This window comes from Exserohilum turcica, assembly GCF_000359705.1.
Source record: "Exserohilum turcica Et28A unplaced genomic scaffold SETTUscaffold_11, whole genome shotgun sequence".
Taxonomy (NCBI): Eukaryota; Fungi; Ascomycota; class Dothideomycetes; order Pleosporales; family Pleosporaceae; genus Exserohilum; species Exserohilum turcicum.
The window spans coordinates 1,221,481-1,236,696 of record NW_007359926.1 but is presented as its reverse complement, the minus strand read 5'-3'; the positions used below and the strand labels follow the sequence as shown (position 1 = coordinate 1,236,696).

Here is a 15,216-nt window from a genome sequence, read left to right as displayed (position 1 = left end):
ATGATATCACAAGCTATTATTCTTTTCGTTTCTTCATGAGTTGGACGCTAAGAAAAAAGCTGCTAGTTAGCTAATACCCTCGCTGCTCAGACCACACGTGACTTCTTACATATCCGCAAAACTCGTCAAGTCTAGTAAAGTCATTTATTACTTTTCATCATACATATACGAAGCCCGGCTAAATCATCTTCCAGGCCCACAACCATGCTTCATCAACGCCGTCTCATGCTCTCATCAACTCCCACCAACACCTCGCCATGCACCACACCCTCTAGTCTTGAGCAGCGCCACGTGTGTCGTGGATTAACAAAGGAAAAGGTATAAACGCTCAAACAATTACAGCTTGGATGGTAATGCTTGGTCTTGGAGGGGCGGAGATAGTCATTCGCGCATGTTGACGACGCAGCGGATGCAGTCGCCAGCCTTCATGTCACCAAAGGCCTGGTTGATCTTGTCAAGAGGCTGTCGGTGAGTAATGAACTCGTCGACCTTGAGGTCACCCTTCAGGTAGTCGGACACAAGGCCGGGCAGCTGGCTGCGACCCTTGACACCACCGAAAGCGCATCCTTTCCATACACGGCCAGTGACGAGCTGGAAGGGACGGGTAGAAATTTCTTGGCCAGCGGCGGCGACACCAATGATGATGGACTCGCCCCAACCCTTGTGGCAAGCTTCGAGCGCGGCACGCATCACACTGACGTTACCTGTGCAGTCAAAGGTGTAGTCGCAGCCGCCGTCAGTCATGTCAATAAGCTTCTCCTGGATGCTCTGGCTGCCGAGCTTGGTGGGGTTGACAAAGTCGGTAGCACCAAACTTCTTTGCCCACTCCTCTTTGGCGTCGTTGACATCAACGACAATAATCCTGCCAGCCTTGTTCTTGGCAGCTCCCTGGATGACGGACAGACCGACACAGCCAGCGCCAAAGATGGCAACGTTGGATCCGGCCTCGACACCGCCACGGCCGGCAGTGATGACGGCAGCTCCGTAACCGGTGGTGATACCGCAGCCGAGCAGGCAGGTCCGGTCCATGGGAGCATCCTCGGTAATGGCAACGACGGAGATGTCGGCGACAACGGTGTACTGGGAGAAGGTGGATGTTCCCATGAAGTGGAGGAGGTCCTTGCCCTTGCACCTGAAGCGCGAAGTGCCGTCGGGCATGACACCCTTTCCTTGTGTGGCACGGATCTTTCCGCAGAGGTTGGTCTTGCCCGACTTGCAGAACTTGCATTCCTTGCATTCTGGGGTGCTGTGGCGTGTTAGGCGGTGCGTTGTTATGCATGGGAGGGGTAGCGTAGCGTACTAGAGCGCGACGACGTGGTCACCGGGCTTTACGTTGGTAACGCCCTCACCGACCGACTCGACGTAGCCGGCACCCTCGTGGCCAAGGACAATGGGGAAGGCGCCCTCGGGGTCCTTGCCGGAGAGTGTGTAGGCATCTGTGCACGTTAGATGGTGTTGGAGCAGTGGGGGGAAAAGACTTGTTCCACATACCAGTGTGGCAGACACCCGTGTAGTAGATCTGGATGCGGACTTCGTGGGCGCGGGGCGGCAGGACCTCGATCTCCTCAATGGTGAGGTCCTTGCCGGCTTCCCAGGCCACAGCGGCCTGTTTTTCCGTCAGCGAGGCGGCTCGTGGGCTTGTTGGGAGCAGCTCGTGTCGTCATGTGCCGATTTCAAGACCCGAAGCCTCCTGTCCGCTAGCATCCGCACGATTACACGCGTTGCAGCGCTGACTGCGGACCCGCACGCCAAGAGCTGCAACCGTCGTCGCAGTTTGGGGGCAGAAAGCTGGCTGGAGGGAGCGAGGGAGAATGGCGAAGTGGCAGTCTGTGGGCGATGGATATGAAGCCAAACGTACCTTGCAGGTGATGGTCTGTTCAAGTCAAAGTCAGCCTGGAGCCTTGAGGCGCGTCGCGTCACGGCAGGGGAGCGCGGGGTTGAGCGTGGTGGGACATACCTTTCCAACGGTGTCTGCGGACATTGCGGATCGAGGGCGAGTGCAATGGGTGTTTTGGGGGGTTGAGCAGCAGCGGCAGAGGCGGCAGTTAAATAGCAGCAGCAGCGAAAGAGGGGAACAAGAGGGCTCAGGCGATTTCAGCCTGCTCGAGCGGCTCCGGTAGCCTTTATTCGGAGAGGTGGGGTTGCTGGCGATAGCATGGCGATAGCGTCATAGTGCCCCTCATTCGCGGGCGCGGTTCGGTAGCCGTCGCCCAAGACTCGCGCCGTGTGAGGCTCAAACTCGTTGCTGGCTCGGAGATGGTCTCAGGCCTGGCCGTCCAGACGCGGCTGCTGACAAGTGGCCGGGGCAATGGCCGGGGCATCTTGGCCGCATGTGGAGAGCTGCTCTGCTCAGCGGGCCCGGCAGTCGGCTGGCGGAATTGCTTGCCGCTTCGGGGGCATGTTAGCGATGGGGGCCATGTGTAGATATACGCCTTTGAGTAAAAGACGTGTGCGCTGCGCCATGGCCGGGGAATGCGGATAATAATCATAGTAATAACGGCATACCAGCGCGTGTAGGCCTGGAACAAGCATCAACAAAAAAGACTGTGCTGAATTGGTATCTTGCATCCTGTTGACCCCGACCACCGAGTCGAAAACGCCATACTCCCTGCCACCCAGCGGCCTATACCCTCCGTGTAACCACGCCTATGACAGTACATACTCTACTCGCTGGCGCTACGGCCCCTGCTCTTCCAGTATTCGGTCTGGCGTCGTCTGCTTGCTGCTGTCTCTATCTGTCGACACGTCTTTGCCGCCCTTGCTTTTGCTTCGGAGCCTTCCCCAGCTCAATGTTCTTCTTTTGTTTTTATCAGGCCCTTTGACCTCATGGCTCCACTTGCGCCGCATGGGCGGCTTTGTGCTGTCCAGTCCAATCAGATTCCGTATCTCCGACACCTCAGCGTGGCCTCGCGTCGTCTTCATGCGGTGCGCCCACGTACACTCGCCGTTCTCGAACAAGAACTCGCCGCCGACCTGCTTGAAGTCGCCGCCCTTGAGCGCCTTCCTGCCTGTGCTGAGGCCCTGGAATATCGACTGCACCGAGTTGATGAGCACGTTGGTCTGCATGTACTGGGGCTTAGCGCCAAGATTGAGCGTGCGAGTCATGCCCAGGTGGTCGTAGAGCTTGCGGGTTGGGTCGGCGTAGATGGGGAACGGGCAGCCCGTCGTCTCCGTGTACATGGGGATCAGCTCGGGCCGCCCGCACCCAATGACGGTGATGAAGGTCGGCGTGGGGAGCGCGAGGAGGTCGTCGGGCGTGATGGATGAGGCCAGCGTGCGTAGGTATTCTTGGCAGTTCTATCGCATGTTAGTTCACCCGCGTCCTTGCCGGCAGGGCCCAAACACCTACTCCACAGAAGAAATGCCGGATGAAGATGATGAGCTGTCGCGAAGCAACATGCGGCGCCTGGTAGAGCTCCTTGAAGGGCCGGCTCTGGCCGTCGGCATCGAGCACCAGCATATCCGCCACTTGGCTGAGGTCCTGCTCGGTGGGTATGTCGTTGTTGATGTCGAGCGTGCCCTCAAACTCCTCCTGCTCCTGCTGCAGCACGGGCGTCTGGCTCGATGGCGAGAAGGGCGGCGTGTTGTTGTCCACCATGTCCATGGAGGCTTTGGCGTCGCCTGCGTGGCCCGATTGCGAGGGAGGCGGCGACGGCATTGCGACTGGCGGTGCCGATGTTACGATGGGCGGGGGCACGCGAGCGGTTTCCTTGCTCCGTGAGGTTTCCATGGTGTACGTATGGGGTGGAATGGCTGTGGCTCGGAGACGAGCTGGCCCGAAGCTATATGTATGTATCTAAGTCGAGGGCTGGGACGGAGGCCCGATGCAAGCGTGGCGAAGCACGCTGGGATACGAAGAGCGGCTGACAGTAAGCTCGGTGCATACGCCGTCGAGTGAATAAGCAGTCGCCTGGTCGATGAGTGTCACGATGGAGAGAGAGTTGATTTGCACAAAAGAGGCGAAACAGCGCCCAGCGTGCGACACGCCGCCAGACGCTCGCTGCAGGTACACGCAGCGACGTCAGCGGCTCCCTGAAACCTGCTGTTAGCTCCCGCCAGAGTGTCCGTCGCGCGGGCGATCAGGGATAGCGCCGCATGCTCCCACGGCGCCGCCTCGCTTTCCTTTTTCCTCTTTCTTTTTTGCTTTTTGCAGCTGGGCCCGTGGTGTTGATGCAGAACTTGTGCATGTGCATGTGCGGTCGTCAGGTTTGGCCCGCCGCTGTCCGCTGCGATGCGCCGAGGCTTGACGTGTCTCAGGGTCCCGCGCACGGACCCTCTCCGGGGTTCTCTCTGGCCCGCCATTTCTGGCCACTGCCTCCATTCCCTCAGCCACCCGCTGCGACAACCATCACCACGCACGCCAAAAGACCGCCTAGTGCATTACGTACGCCTCGCTCGTGTCTGCTCAATACGCTTTCTCAACTGTATTTACTTTGTTCTCGTCCGCCTCGCTGCATTCCACACAGCCAATCACTCATGCCATGCTTCACCGTCTCTGCTTCACGCCCGACGCCCCCTATGCCTGGGCACGCTCTTGGCCCGCCTGCGCAGCCAACTTCGCCCTGATCCGATGCAGCGCCTCTGCATACTTTGCATAGTTGGGGAAATCCTTGCCCTGGCAGCCCTCTTTGACCTGTACCGCCTTCACGGCACTTCTCTCAGCCATCACAAGATCGTTGTTGCACTCGCACACGAGGGCAATGTCCAGGTACCTGATTCGCGTTAGCCGTCAATGACTGTCTGCCAGGGATACGCTCATGGCTACTTACACGGCAGCCAGCCGGGCACTGTATTCGCCTTCGAGGTTGTGCAGCGCCGCCATCTGAAGCAGTCTATTGACCAACTCGGGTTTTTGCGCCCCCTCGAGCAGCCGGGAACCGCGCCAGTAACGCGTCTCATGTTCCAGTTCCTGCAGCCTGAAGCGCCTCACGGCACTCTGGTTTGCGAAACTCGACTCGTCGTTTTCGTCTCCTGCACACGCCGGACAGTCGCACACGAAGCCGTAGTGCTTGAGCTCGTACGTTCGCGACGGCTTGTCGTGGGTCATGTCGCAGTACGACAGCGTAATCTCCTCGCCTGCAGCCACGTCCTTCATGGTGTGGATCGTCTCTTTGTGAATCGCTGCGTTCCACGTGAAGAGGGCATTTGGATTGCAACAGTGGTTGAACCGCGACGCATGGCCAAACACTGCCGCCCCATCGCCCATTTCCATGCAGTTGATCTGGAAAATGCTAATCAATGTTGCTTCCTTACCAACTCTAGCCGCGTGCTGCTCTAGGATGCGCTGACGCTCCATCGCTGGGACCGTGTCGTGGATCTTGGATGGCCACTTCTTCGGATCCTGCCCGTGTCCCGAATGCAGAGAAAAGTAGAGTTTTCTCTGTTCCGGCGTCATCCCAGCAGCCGCCTTTTCAATGTCCGATTGTAGGTATCTCCATATGGGCACAATCAGCAGTGGCTCGTCCTCCAGGATACGAGTACCACGCGGAATGGCCTTTAGCGCGAAGCATCCATAGCCTTTTCCGGGCACCTCTCGAATCTCATAGTACTCGTTTCCTTCTGTGCCATGTTAGTCTTGACTGTAATACCTTCGAATCACTACTTACCGGGAGCAGAGGGGATGGTGTCTGAAGACATGGTTGTTATCTCAGAATGATTCCCAAGGGGAAGTGCTGAGATATACCTTGAATGTTGACTTGTTTGCCTACCCAAGCAGTGCGTGATTGCTCTCTAATCAAGCGGTGAGCAAGCAAACAATCATTTCCATTGTGGGATTCCATGTCTCACCTTGAGTCCAATGTCAATCTCACTGTTTGCTATACACCTGTGCCACCAAGTGAGGGTGCTTCTCCATGGTACTGTTGTAAAGCACACACTCAAAGTACCAGTCGCGCGATACCTTTTATACCCTACTTTACCTCACTGAGATTGCAAGGAGCTAGCCAATTCGACTCCCACTCACTTACTCATCCGTGCCGAAGTAGTCGTCTAGTATTTCACATCCACCTGACAATGTCTAATACAATGCACCCAGCGCTTGTATATGATAGATGAGGTTTTCATTATAGATAAGTACCAGTGCGTCCTAGGCACCCAACAAAACACTCCTTAAAAGCATCTCATGTAAAAAAAACACCCCAAGACACTTCTGGAGGAATTTCCACTTCACCCAAATCTACACTCCGGTTATCCCCAATCCTCTTATACTATCATCCCACGTATCCCTCCTTTCCCTCTCTCTCTCTCTCAAATCCATCCCCGCCCCCCCCCCCCTCACTTCCTCACATACTCCTCGGCATACTCATTCTCCGAATCATACTCGCCGCCATGGAACTCGCATTTCTGCGCTTTCTTCACTTTGATGCCGGGCCATTGCACCAGCGACGAGCCCACGCACTTGGGCTTGCATTTCCACACGTACTTGAGCCCGATGCAGCCGCAGCTGTATTCTACAGAGTAGACTTCGCACATGCTGGGCTGAACTGGGCTGGGCTCGAGGTGGGGATGGGGATGGAGGTGGAGGTGGAGGTGGAGGTGATGGGAAGAGGTGATGTGGGAAGAGGTGATGTGGCAGATGTGGGGTGAGGGGAGATGTTTGGACTGGTGAACTGGTGGGGTTGGAGATAGAGTATGCGTTTGGGTATTTAGGTTTGGATGGGTATCTGGGTTTGGATTGGATGCTTGGTTGGTGGCTTGATGGTAGGTAGGTAGACAAGTAAGTAAGTAGATAAGTAAGTAGGTAGGTAAATGGGAAGTTTCTCTCTCTCTCTCTCTTTTATACCAGGAGGATTGTACATCTCTCAGCTGAGTGCTTCACAGTGGTAGTAGCAGTAAAGGCAGAGTGGAGTCACGGGTTTTCCTTTCACGTTATATTGCAGTGAAACATGGATTCACAGTCTTGTTTGCTAACATCAATTGCATTCACCGGATTGGCAGGGCTGGATTGTATCACTGCATAATGGCGGCGGTGAAGCTGGGGCTTGAAGTCTCGGAAGCAACTTGCTAAAGAGTACATAGAATGGAGAAAGTGGGAGTTACTTGGAAGAAGACAACAAGTGCTGGTATATTTTATTGTAGTGATGGACACTACGTTGCCATGGTACTCTGGCGACTGAGGCATGAAGACACTAAGGACAAGTTCTAGCGACTTTATCACCATCTCAGAAAGATGCCAACGCCTAAAGAACCCGGTAATTGCATCAAGACACAAACAATCATTCGTCCACCCTAAACCCCTTCTACTTTCTACTCCCTCACTGCCTCTCCAACCACTCCAACACCTTCTCCGCAATCCGCGCACTATTCATCTCCATGAAAAACATATGCCCATTCCCGCGAATGCCCACGTCAGGTAAATTCAAATGCTCCACCGCAACGCCCGCCTGTCTCAAATACGCCACGGTGCAATAGTCGTACGGGACGTGGTAACTCGCCTCGGTGGTAACCAGCAGCACGGGTATCTTTGCCAGATTGACCAGTTTCTTAGCGGGCTCCGCCTGCAGCACGCAGTCGATGTGGTCGGCGTCTTGTGCCGGCACCCTGCTTCTCTGCAGTAGACTGCCGTTGGCGCCGGCCGAGGGCGCATACGTGATTTCGAGATCGGTGATGCCCCACGGCCGCGTGGGCCCCGTGTTTGCAACCCGGTTTTCAAACGGCGGGCCGGCGGGCTCAAGCGCTACTATGCCTTTGGTCAGATGCGGTCGCAGGTCGCCTGCGCGCCAGCCGTACGCTCCCGCCTGGCTGTGCGTAACGACGTGTGCGGGCTCGCCGATCTTGTCCAGCAGTGCTGAGTAGGCCTTTGCGTTTTGCGCTTCGACGAGCTGCACGTCGCTTTGCCGCTGGACTTGGGTGGCGTAGAAATTGTCGAAGATGGCGTCTCCAGGCTGTCCGGTTCCGGGCCACTGCGTGTGGAGCTTTGCTTGGGGCCATTGCCCGGTTGCTTGGAAGTTGGTGAAGAGGCGCTGTACGAGTGCTGTGCTGCCGATGTTGATGGCGCCCAGCGACGGATTCCAGGCTGAGCGCCCGCGCATCGGCTGGTCGCTCAGGTACACGGTGTAGCCATGAGACAGGAAGAAAGAGGCCCAGCCTGGACGGCCGTCTGGTGTTTCGAGGAAGTTGGTGCCTGTTTGGCCGTTTCCGGCAATGAAAACTAGCGGTGGTTTGTTGGTGGGTGATGCGGGTGTGAGCTTTTCCACGTAGATTTGGTTGATCATGTATTGTGCTGTTGTGTTCCCAATCTAGCCATTATTAGTTATTTCTACACCAATCTTTGCACATAACTTGCCGTGATGTTGGTGTACTCGCCGCCGACGTAAAAGTACTCCCGGTTTGAGATTAGCTTCGCCTCGCCCCTTGCGGCGCCCAAAAGGTGCGCATAAAGCACCAGCGCTGTGGTTTGCAGTTTTGGTATTGATATCATCTTCGTTTTCGCGAAGCTTTGCTTTTTCCACGCTTCTGAGCGGCGGACTTTAAACAGCGGGGATCACGCTAAATGTATGCACTTTAAATTTGGCCGAAGTATTGACCCGTGGCATGCTGACGGGTGCTTCCGATAGTATTTAAGTGCCGATAATATGATTTTGGTTCCATATAGTGAGTTCATGAGGTTAAACGCATGAGATGACATGTTGAAAAGTCGCGTTGCTAAAGGGATGCAATAGTCAAGGGATGGCCCAGCTTTTGATCAAATTAATATTTCACTGCTACCTAGTACAGTTGCCATTCTGCTAATCTACAGTCGTACACTGTCGTTTTCAAAATCTTCAAGTCCTTTGTTGTTGCATGAATGTTGCAGCACCTGCGACCGAATCCAATCCTCCCCAAATTCCAAGAAAACTACACCATCCTTCCCGTAACTAATCCAAATCTTACAATCTGGTCATAAATCCAGACTCAAGCCTCGACTGAAGCGCCCTCCAATGCCACTCCAGCCTCGATATCCTTACCAATCAATGCAAAGGTCTCCCGGTTCCAACCAAACCACTTGTTCATACGCCGGCCCATGGACTGAAGCATGATTGAATCTAGTTTCGAAGATGGATGTGGACGATGGAAAATGATGCTTCCCAGACCTGATTTGCTCTCAAAGGTGACCATGGAACCTCCGCTATTCTTGGAAGAAAAGCCGGCGTCATTCATGCTAAGAACAAACGTGCTCCACTCCACTTCAGCACTTCGTTCCTCGACTGCTTCCGGGAACATCCTTCGGAAAACAGAAAGTTTGCCCTTTGATACTCGGATTGGATCGGATGCGCACTTTATCTCGGTGGGGTGCTCTGGTGTTGTCTGATCACGAAGTTGCGGCTCTCCCCGCTTCTTGACCTTTGTTTTCGCCTGTTGGATATGTATCTTTGGTTCCGAGACTGTTGTGGAGGGCAGAGGCAGGAACACATTGTTGTCAGAAATGTTCTTCCGGTTTTCGGTTTCGGAACACACACTCTCGCACTTTGCCTTGAGACGCGCTGCGTATTCTGGACTCTTCCAAAACTCCAGTACCTCCATAGACAGCCTTGTGTCATCAACCCTGAACTGGTATCGCTTGTGCCATTCCTCAATGTATGCATGGACAGACGCCCATAGCTTTTGTAGTGCATCATGATTGGCCTGGTATGCTTGAAGCCACTTTCCACACTTACCCCCGGCGGGTGGGTTTGTCTTTTGAAAATTTCGCAAGGCGTTAGCGGCCCTCCACGAAATATATGGCCTATTATTAGCCAGGCATATACGCCTCCAGCCAAGCCGATCATCTTTGACTTTGCAATCGTCGGGTTGGCGCTTAGCGTAGCTGGGACGATGGAAGCGCAGAGCTTCAGCAAGTTTTATCATGGTTGCAAAGTCCGTGAACCTCTCATACATGATTCCATCCATCTTTTTGCGCTCATTCGCACTAGAAGTACGTAAATGATCGTCCAAAATACCGAAGAGCATGGCGTATGGAAATCGGGAAGGGTTCTCATATTCTGCGAGAAGATTTCCGAGGCACCACCAGAGTCGGTGTGTCTTATATTCAGTTACCGGATTGGGCATCCCAGGACAGCTTTTGACACGTGTTATCGAGGAATTAGTGGCAGCATCGTACTCATGTTCGTACAGGTCAGAGAAGCCGGGCCGCTCTCGTAGCAGAGAAGAGAGTTGCCTAACGCGTAAATCGATTCCTTGATCTATGATTGCTTCTAGAGCACCGAGAGCGCTTTCGAACTTCTGGGGAAGATCGGACCCTGGTGCAATGTGGTCTCGGAACCGGGAAAACAAAGCACTGGTGTGTTCAATCTCAACTAGGACTCCTTGCCAGAACCAATAGCGCTCAAACAATGCCTGGATTTCGCCTAACGAAACATCCGTAAGCCAGTTGGACTTTCTATGCTCTTGAGCCATATTTGTCTGATTGACTAGGCTAAGATACCGGCGGAAGTATGCAGGTTCGGTCTGAAGTAACCAAAGATGATCTCCAAGATCCTCAAGTCGAGTTCGTACGTGGGACGCCAGGACTGCTAAATCTAGCTTTGGCGGCGTCGAGGTAGCTTGATGAACGTAGCTAGACCAGGCAGAGCCATCTTTAGATGACATGCGCGCTACAGTGATGCAGTGAAGAAGTGATTCGGCTCCTTGAGGTGGGTCCGCGGGTATACGCGCAAGCGCCTTTGTCAAGATTTGTCTTAGAATACCCATGAGCTTTGATTGGGCTTCAAGAAGAAGTTGTGCGCGTGGGAAGCCGAGAGCATCCTGTCGGTGAGTGAGTGCTCCGTCCCAGCTCTTAAGCTTGCCGTACTCCGATCCAAATAGCACCACACATCCGCGATTGTACTGCACATCAAAATAGCCGCAATTCCAGTTGTGCGTCAACTGATAATTATCAAAGGGCACCCAATCTTCCAGTGGTGCATGAGATCGAGTATGGAGAATAGAAAGCAGCGTAGCACATTCGGTCGCGAGTGTTGGTGTGTTGAGATACGGAAGGAGGAAAGCTTGTCGGTTCTTCCTCCGGTCTCCCCTCTTGATTCGGAGCATCTCATTGTAGTCCCTAACTATGGAATATACTGGGGAATGCCTCCTGGATTGATAATCGGCCTGTGTCTCTTTCGTCTTTGGTAGCTCGGGCGCAATTTGCTCAAGGAAGGCTCTTCTACCAGCCGAGCCTCGCCTTCTCCACCACGCTTCTATCGCATTTCCATATCGCTGTAGAGTTGCGCATAGATACTCTTTGTCATCTGAAGCCTGTCGTATGTATTTGTTAAGTAATTCCTGGGCATCCTTGCCATTCAATGCTGCACTGTAACAGAATTCGTCCCATTTCTGCTCGTCTCTCAAACGGTACTGTGTCCGGCAGATGGCACATCCGCATGGTGGCATATAGGTCTTGACTTTGACCCCAGTAGAAATCTCGACCTTTGCATTGAAGGATTCAGGCTCTCCACCCATATACGAAGGTGTATGCTCAGTCGCCTCCATGGCTGGCAGCCCCCGCCACGTTGATTGTTCGAGAAAGTTGAGACCGTACTTTAGGATTAGTTTGACGTGTTGAAAAGGTAGTAGAGATAGCCGAAGAGAAATATCTGGCCTGAGTCAGCTGAGCGGGGCCAGATCTGGTATATAACTGGTGGTGAAGGTGGTTTGTTAAACGGTGATTGCGTTTGCGAAAAGTTTTCCGCTTTGCTTTCACTTCTCACATTAGTGCTCCTCTATGACGTATACTAGAGCCAATTTAGTCCCTTCTGCCTGTTTCTATCGACCCATCACCATTCACGGGTTTGACCTCAACATCCCGCGCTCAGTTTGTTTAGGGTATTGTGATAAACATGGCGCAAGGCATTCAAGGTCTACCCTTCTCTTTTGCAAAACAAATGCCAGGTTCATTCAGTAAACTGGAGTACGCTTTCTGTCAGTGGCTTTGTCAGTACCAATTTCCCTGAAGGCGGTGGTCAAGAAGAGCCACAAGAACAGAGAAGTCCAATGGCACTACTATTGGAAAGCGCCAGAAAGCTCAACAAACCTTGCGAGTTTGGTGAGATTCATTGTATGTAATTCGACTCGCAAATCTGACCGTTGGGCTTTGTGCGACACCGACGCCCGGATCCGCGCTGCACATGCTGGGTTTGTGTGTCATCTGGGGTGTCACGAGAACGACGGGTACTCTGGAAGTGGCCGAGGGCGTACAGCTGCAATGCCAGTTTGCATGCGAAAGGTGAATAGCAGGATTTCCAATTAGAAAATAGAGGATTAGGATCAGGTCATTCAAGAACCTGTCATAAGCTGAGGGAGGATGAGACGTTTAAAGAGGCGAAGGGGCAGTCCTGACGTGGAAGCCTGTCGCACTAGTGCTAGCCCCAGGTTTCACTTACCCCATGGGCACACGAACACATGACCATAAAGTCTTCAGATCTTCTTGAACGATAATATTGTTTCCTATGGCCGATTATAGATACTATGAGCATACATGGTACGATATTGTTGCTTGCATACTAAAGGGACATCACACCAATTGTACCAAGCAAACACATCAAGGCAGTTGAATTGTAATGCTTTCGTTAACAGCGAGCAGGCTTTCTAATTCTGTGAAATTACAGCAACTAGTCGCTCTCATCCCGTCTCAAGGTCGCATCAGTACGTAGCCGGGATGATACTAAGTCGACCGCCCTCTTGGAGCAAGACAGTTCCATTGACATAGGCGCCCGCTCTGCTTGTGAGAAACAGCACAGCACCCGCCATATCCTTGATGTCTCCAGGTCGTTCCTCTGGGATGAAGTCCCTTGGCCAGACCTCTTGCTTCGCCAGTATGGGTGCAGACATCTCGCTCGGGAATACTGCGTGGTGTCAGTAACCATCAAGACATCACAGTATCTCCATATTTGTGTCGCATTCGCGGGCTAATCTGGTAAAACAAACAAAGCAGATTTTAGACTTACAACCAGGCGCAAGAGCGTTGGACCGAATACCGTGTTGTGCGAAACTGGTGGCGAGCTGCTTCATAATGTGTATAATCGCTGCTTTGGACCCAGCATATGCATAACCAGCCATGGGCATGCGACTGAATGCGCCAGCACTGCTCACAAAGACAACCTGACTCTTTTGCTCGATATTGCCAGCTTTGTTGCCTTTATCCAGCAGATCGAGGAACGCGACAGCAGTAAAGAAGGCAGCTGTCGTGTTCAGGGTGAATGTCTGGTTGAACTCATCAGAGTCCCAATTCCAAAGGTACTTCTGGGTTTCAGCTAGTGATGCGCCTTTGTTTAGGCCATGGAGTGTTGGGCCAGTGATGCCGGAGTTTGCAATTACAAGGTTAACGTAACCGGATTTCGCACCGATATGGTCTGCTGCCGCGGACAGGTCTGCTTTGGAAGTCACATCTGCTTTGAAGTAGTGGATATTGCCGTGTTTCTGGAAATAGTAATTAGGAATTGTGGTTGACTTTGCTTTTTAGGGGTAGTGAGCCGTATGAATGTTCTTACAACAAAAGCGGTGAAAGAAATTTTGTATGGGAAAGCTGCAAGATTGAATGATGTGAGATTTAGCTTACTGCCGTAGCTGCTGCTTGTTTCAAAACCTCCTCTCGTCGTCCGAGGATGTATACAATTGCACCGTTGGCCTCTAGCGCTTGGGCCATCATCAGCCCGAGACCTTCATGTTGGTCAGTCCAGTGAATCAGTCGATAAAATGATAGCTTTACCAGTGCCTCCACCCGTGATGACAGCCACCATGCCTTTGACATTGAACACGTTACTGGGATCGAAGTCTGCCATTGTGGTGTAGCTCTGTGCTAACCACGAACTCCAGAGAAATGAGGTTATTTATCAATAGATATTGATTGAAAACGCACGGAGGAGCAAACGAGATGCAGTCATGTCCCGATCCGTGGTGCGGTGACTTTTGTGATATTGCTGACGTTGGCATCAGACTACGCCCACTTTAACGCCGAGAAAGAGTCCGCTTCAACCCAATGGACTAATAGAGTTGACCAACCAGGTCAAATTTTTAGCCTTTGGTCTCGCCATGCCCGCCGTTACATTTTCTTGGCCAATGGCGTGATTTCCTTGATACCACATAAGAATCTTGTCTCGACAAGCGTTGAGACGGAAGATCGTCACCGTAAGTCAGAATGCAAGAAAGCTTGTTTTGCTCCTTCATGACGACGGCAAACAACATGGTTTCTTATTTCCGAACCGCAATCGCCTAGCCAAGACACGTAATTACGTTCGTATGCCAAGCATGCATTCCCTGAACATTTCGATCCTTGCACATTGGCCGGCTGATGAGACATCCGGAAGGAGATTCTCAGTCAGATGTTCCGCCCTTATCAGTCTGGGCTCCGCGGAAGCATCAAAAGCTGGATGGACGCAACAGCTGTGGCTACGCTGAGTTATCTTTGGCTCTGTTTCGTAACAATGGTGTTGGGTGCCAGAACCGTACCATTTACAATCTCATCTTTCTCATGTAATCACTCACCCGCTATCGCTGTTGAAATTTGAGCCGCAGTTGGGAGGTTGGAGGCGCGATCTTTCAATGATGCTAACGCGATCAGTGTCATTAGTCTGGACCAAGCCATCGTGTTAGTGTAGAATAAACGCCCAGGGCGCGCTGAGGTGCCAATGGGAATGTTGGCACATGGCTAAATCCGCGGTATACCAATGTTTCGGTATCTAATAGTTGTATGACAGGACCAGCATCGTTGGGAAGCCGGCTGGTCTGGATGTTGTTGCATGCCCTGAACCCGAGGGTGGGGTGGGGCGAAGTGTGGGGTAATGAGGGGGATACCCGAATGGGTAACGCGGCGCGGGCACGTCTCCGAGGCAGGTGGCCTAACTAACCGCCTATCTCCTGACACCGCACTGGATTGTGAAATCTGTCAAGATAAGCTCTGTGTTGTTTTCGGCCTCCTTTGGCCCTTGAGATGCCCCAAGGCCACCTTCGTCTTCATCTTCCGACTAGTACCACCGAGTCCGCCGCAACATCCTCAAGTCAACATGGGCCTCGCCCCCATCGAACGTCTGCCTGTCGAGCTCCTGCAGCAAATATTCGTCCAGGCAGATTACAACCTTGCATTGCTGCAGGCATCTCCGTATATCGCTTCCCGACTTTCGTCCGGATACATTTACAATGCTACTTGCAACCATTATCTAACCGAGGTGCATCACACACCAACTTTTAAGCAGAAATCTTTCATCAAAACTCGTCAATTTTCTATCAGATATAGGGGTAACACGTCGCGAGAAACCGATTTAC

At 52.8% G+C, this 15,216-nt stretch overlaps 8 protein-coding genes across 8 annotated transcripts in view; 1 reads left to right on the top strand and 7 right to left on the bottom strand.

Annotated features, from left to right (window-relative positions):
- Positions 1-381: 381 nt before the first annotated feature.
- On the bottom strand, positions 382-1,981 carry SETTUDRAFT_103699 (uncharacterized protein; the record flags this gene model as incomplete). The annotated part of the gene is made up of 5 exons (XM_008024040.1): positions 382-1,246; positions 1,301-1,436; positions 1,492-1,606; positions 1,859-1,873; positions 1,958-1,981. 5 exons carry the CDS (start codon positions 1,979-1,981, stop codon positions 382-384), a joined length of 1,155 nt encoding a protein of 384 aa, XP_008022231.1.
- Positions 1,982-2,474: 493 nt separating this feature from the next.
- SETTUDRAFT_167258 (uncharacterized protein) lies at positions 2,475-3,922 on the bottom strand. The gene is made up of 2 exons (XM_008024039.1): positions 3,350-3,922; positions 2,475-3,297 (listed from the first exon to the last, which is right to left on the bottom strand). The coding sequence occupies exons 1-2, from the start codon at positions 3,728-3,730 to the stop codon at positions 2,677-2,679; spliced, it is 1,002 nt and encodes a 333-aa protein (XP_008022230.1). The 5' UTR covers positions 3,731-3,922; the 3' UTR covers positions 2,475-2,676.
- Positions 3,923-4,516: 594 nt separating this feature from the next.
- On the bottom strand, positions 4,517-5,637 carry SETTUDRAFT_37006 (uncharacterized protein; the record flags this gene model as incomplete). Its single annotated transcript, XM_008023705.1, has 3 exons — positions 4,517-4,712; positions 4,770-5,559; positions 5,607-5,637. The coding sequence occupies 3 exons, from the start codon at positions 5,635-5,637 to the stop codon at positions 4,517-4,519; spliced, it is 1,017 nt and encodes a 338-aa protein (XP_008021896.1).
- Positions 5,638-7,253: 1,616 nt separating this feature from the next.
- SETTUDRAFT_158980 (uncharacterized protein) lies at positions 7,254-8,419 on the bottom strand (the record flags this gene model as incomplete). The annotated part of the gene is made up of 2 exons (XM_008024038.1): positions 7,254-8,237; positions 8,285-8,419. The coding sequence occupies 2 exons, from the start codon at positions 8,417-8,419 to the stop codon at positions 7,254-7,256; spliced, it is 1,119 nt and encodes a 372-aa protein (XP_008022229.1).
- A 473-nt stretch (positions 8,420-8,892) lies between these two features.
- Positions 8,893-9,501, bottom strand: SETTUDRAFT_102979 (uncharacterized protein; the record flags this gene model as incomplete). Its single annotated transcript, XM_008024037.1, has 1 exon — positions 8,893-9,501. The coding sequence occupies one exon, from the start codon at positions 9,499-9,501 to the stop codon at positions 8,893-8,895; it is 609 nt and encodes a 202-aa protein (XP_008022228.1).
- A 72-nt stretch (positions 9,502-9,573) lies between these two features.
- Positions 9,574-10,824, bottom strand: SETTUDRAFT_67622 (uncharacterized protein; the record flags this gene model as incomplete). Its single annotated transcript, XM_008023752.1, has 2 exons — positions 9,574-10,302; positions 10,576-10,824. Coding segments are annotated over 2 exons (978 nt in total), but the record flags the coding sequence as incomplete, so codon positions are not given.
- Positions 10,825-12,500: 1,676 nt separating this feature from the next.
- Positions 12,501-13,825, bottom strand: SETTUDRAFT_167257 (uncharacterized protein). The gene is made up of 4 exons (XM_008024036.1): positions 13,664-13,825; positions 13,514-13,614; positions 12,903-13,374; positions 12,501-12,800 (listed from the first exon to the last, which is right to left on the bottom strand). The coding sequence occupies exons 1-4, from the start codon at positions 13,734-13,736 to the stop codon at positions 12,598-12,600; spliced, it is 849 nt and encodes a 282-aa protein (XP_008022227.1). The 5' UTR covers positions 13,737-13,825; the 3' UTR covers positions 12,501-12,597.
- A 1,132-nt stretch (positions 13,826-14,957) lies between these two features.
- The window catches only part of SETTUDRAFT_103177 (uncharacterized protein), a gene marked incomplete at both ends in the record, with an annotated part of 1,979 nt that continues 1,720 nt past the window's right edge, over positions 14,958-15,216 (top strand). Inside the window, one exon of the mRNA XM_008024035.1 lies at positions 14,958-15,119. Coding sequence (XP_008022226.1) covers positions 14,958-15,119 — 162 coding nt within the window. The remainder of the gene's footprint in view (positions 15,120-15,216) is intronic.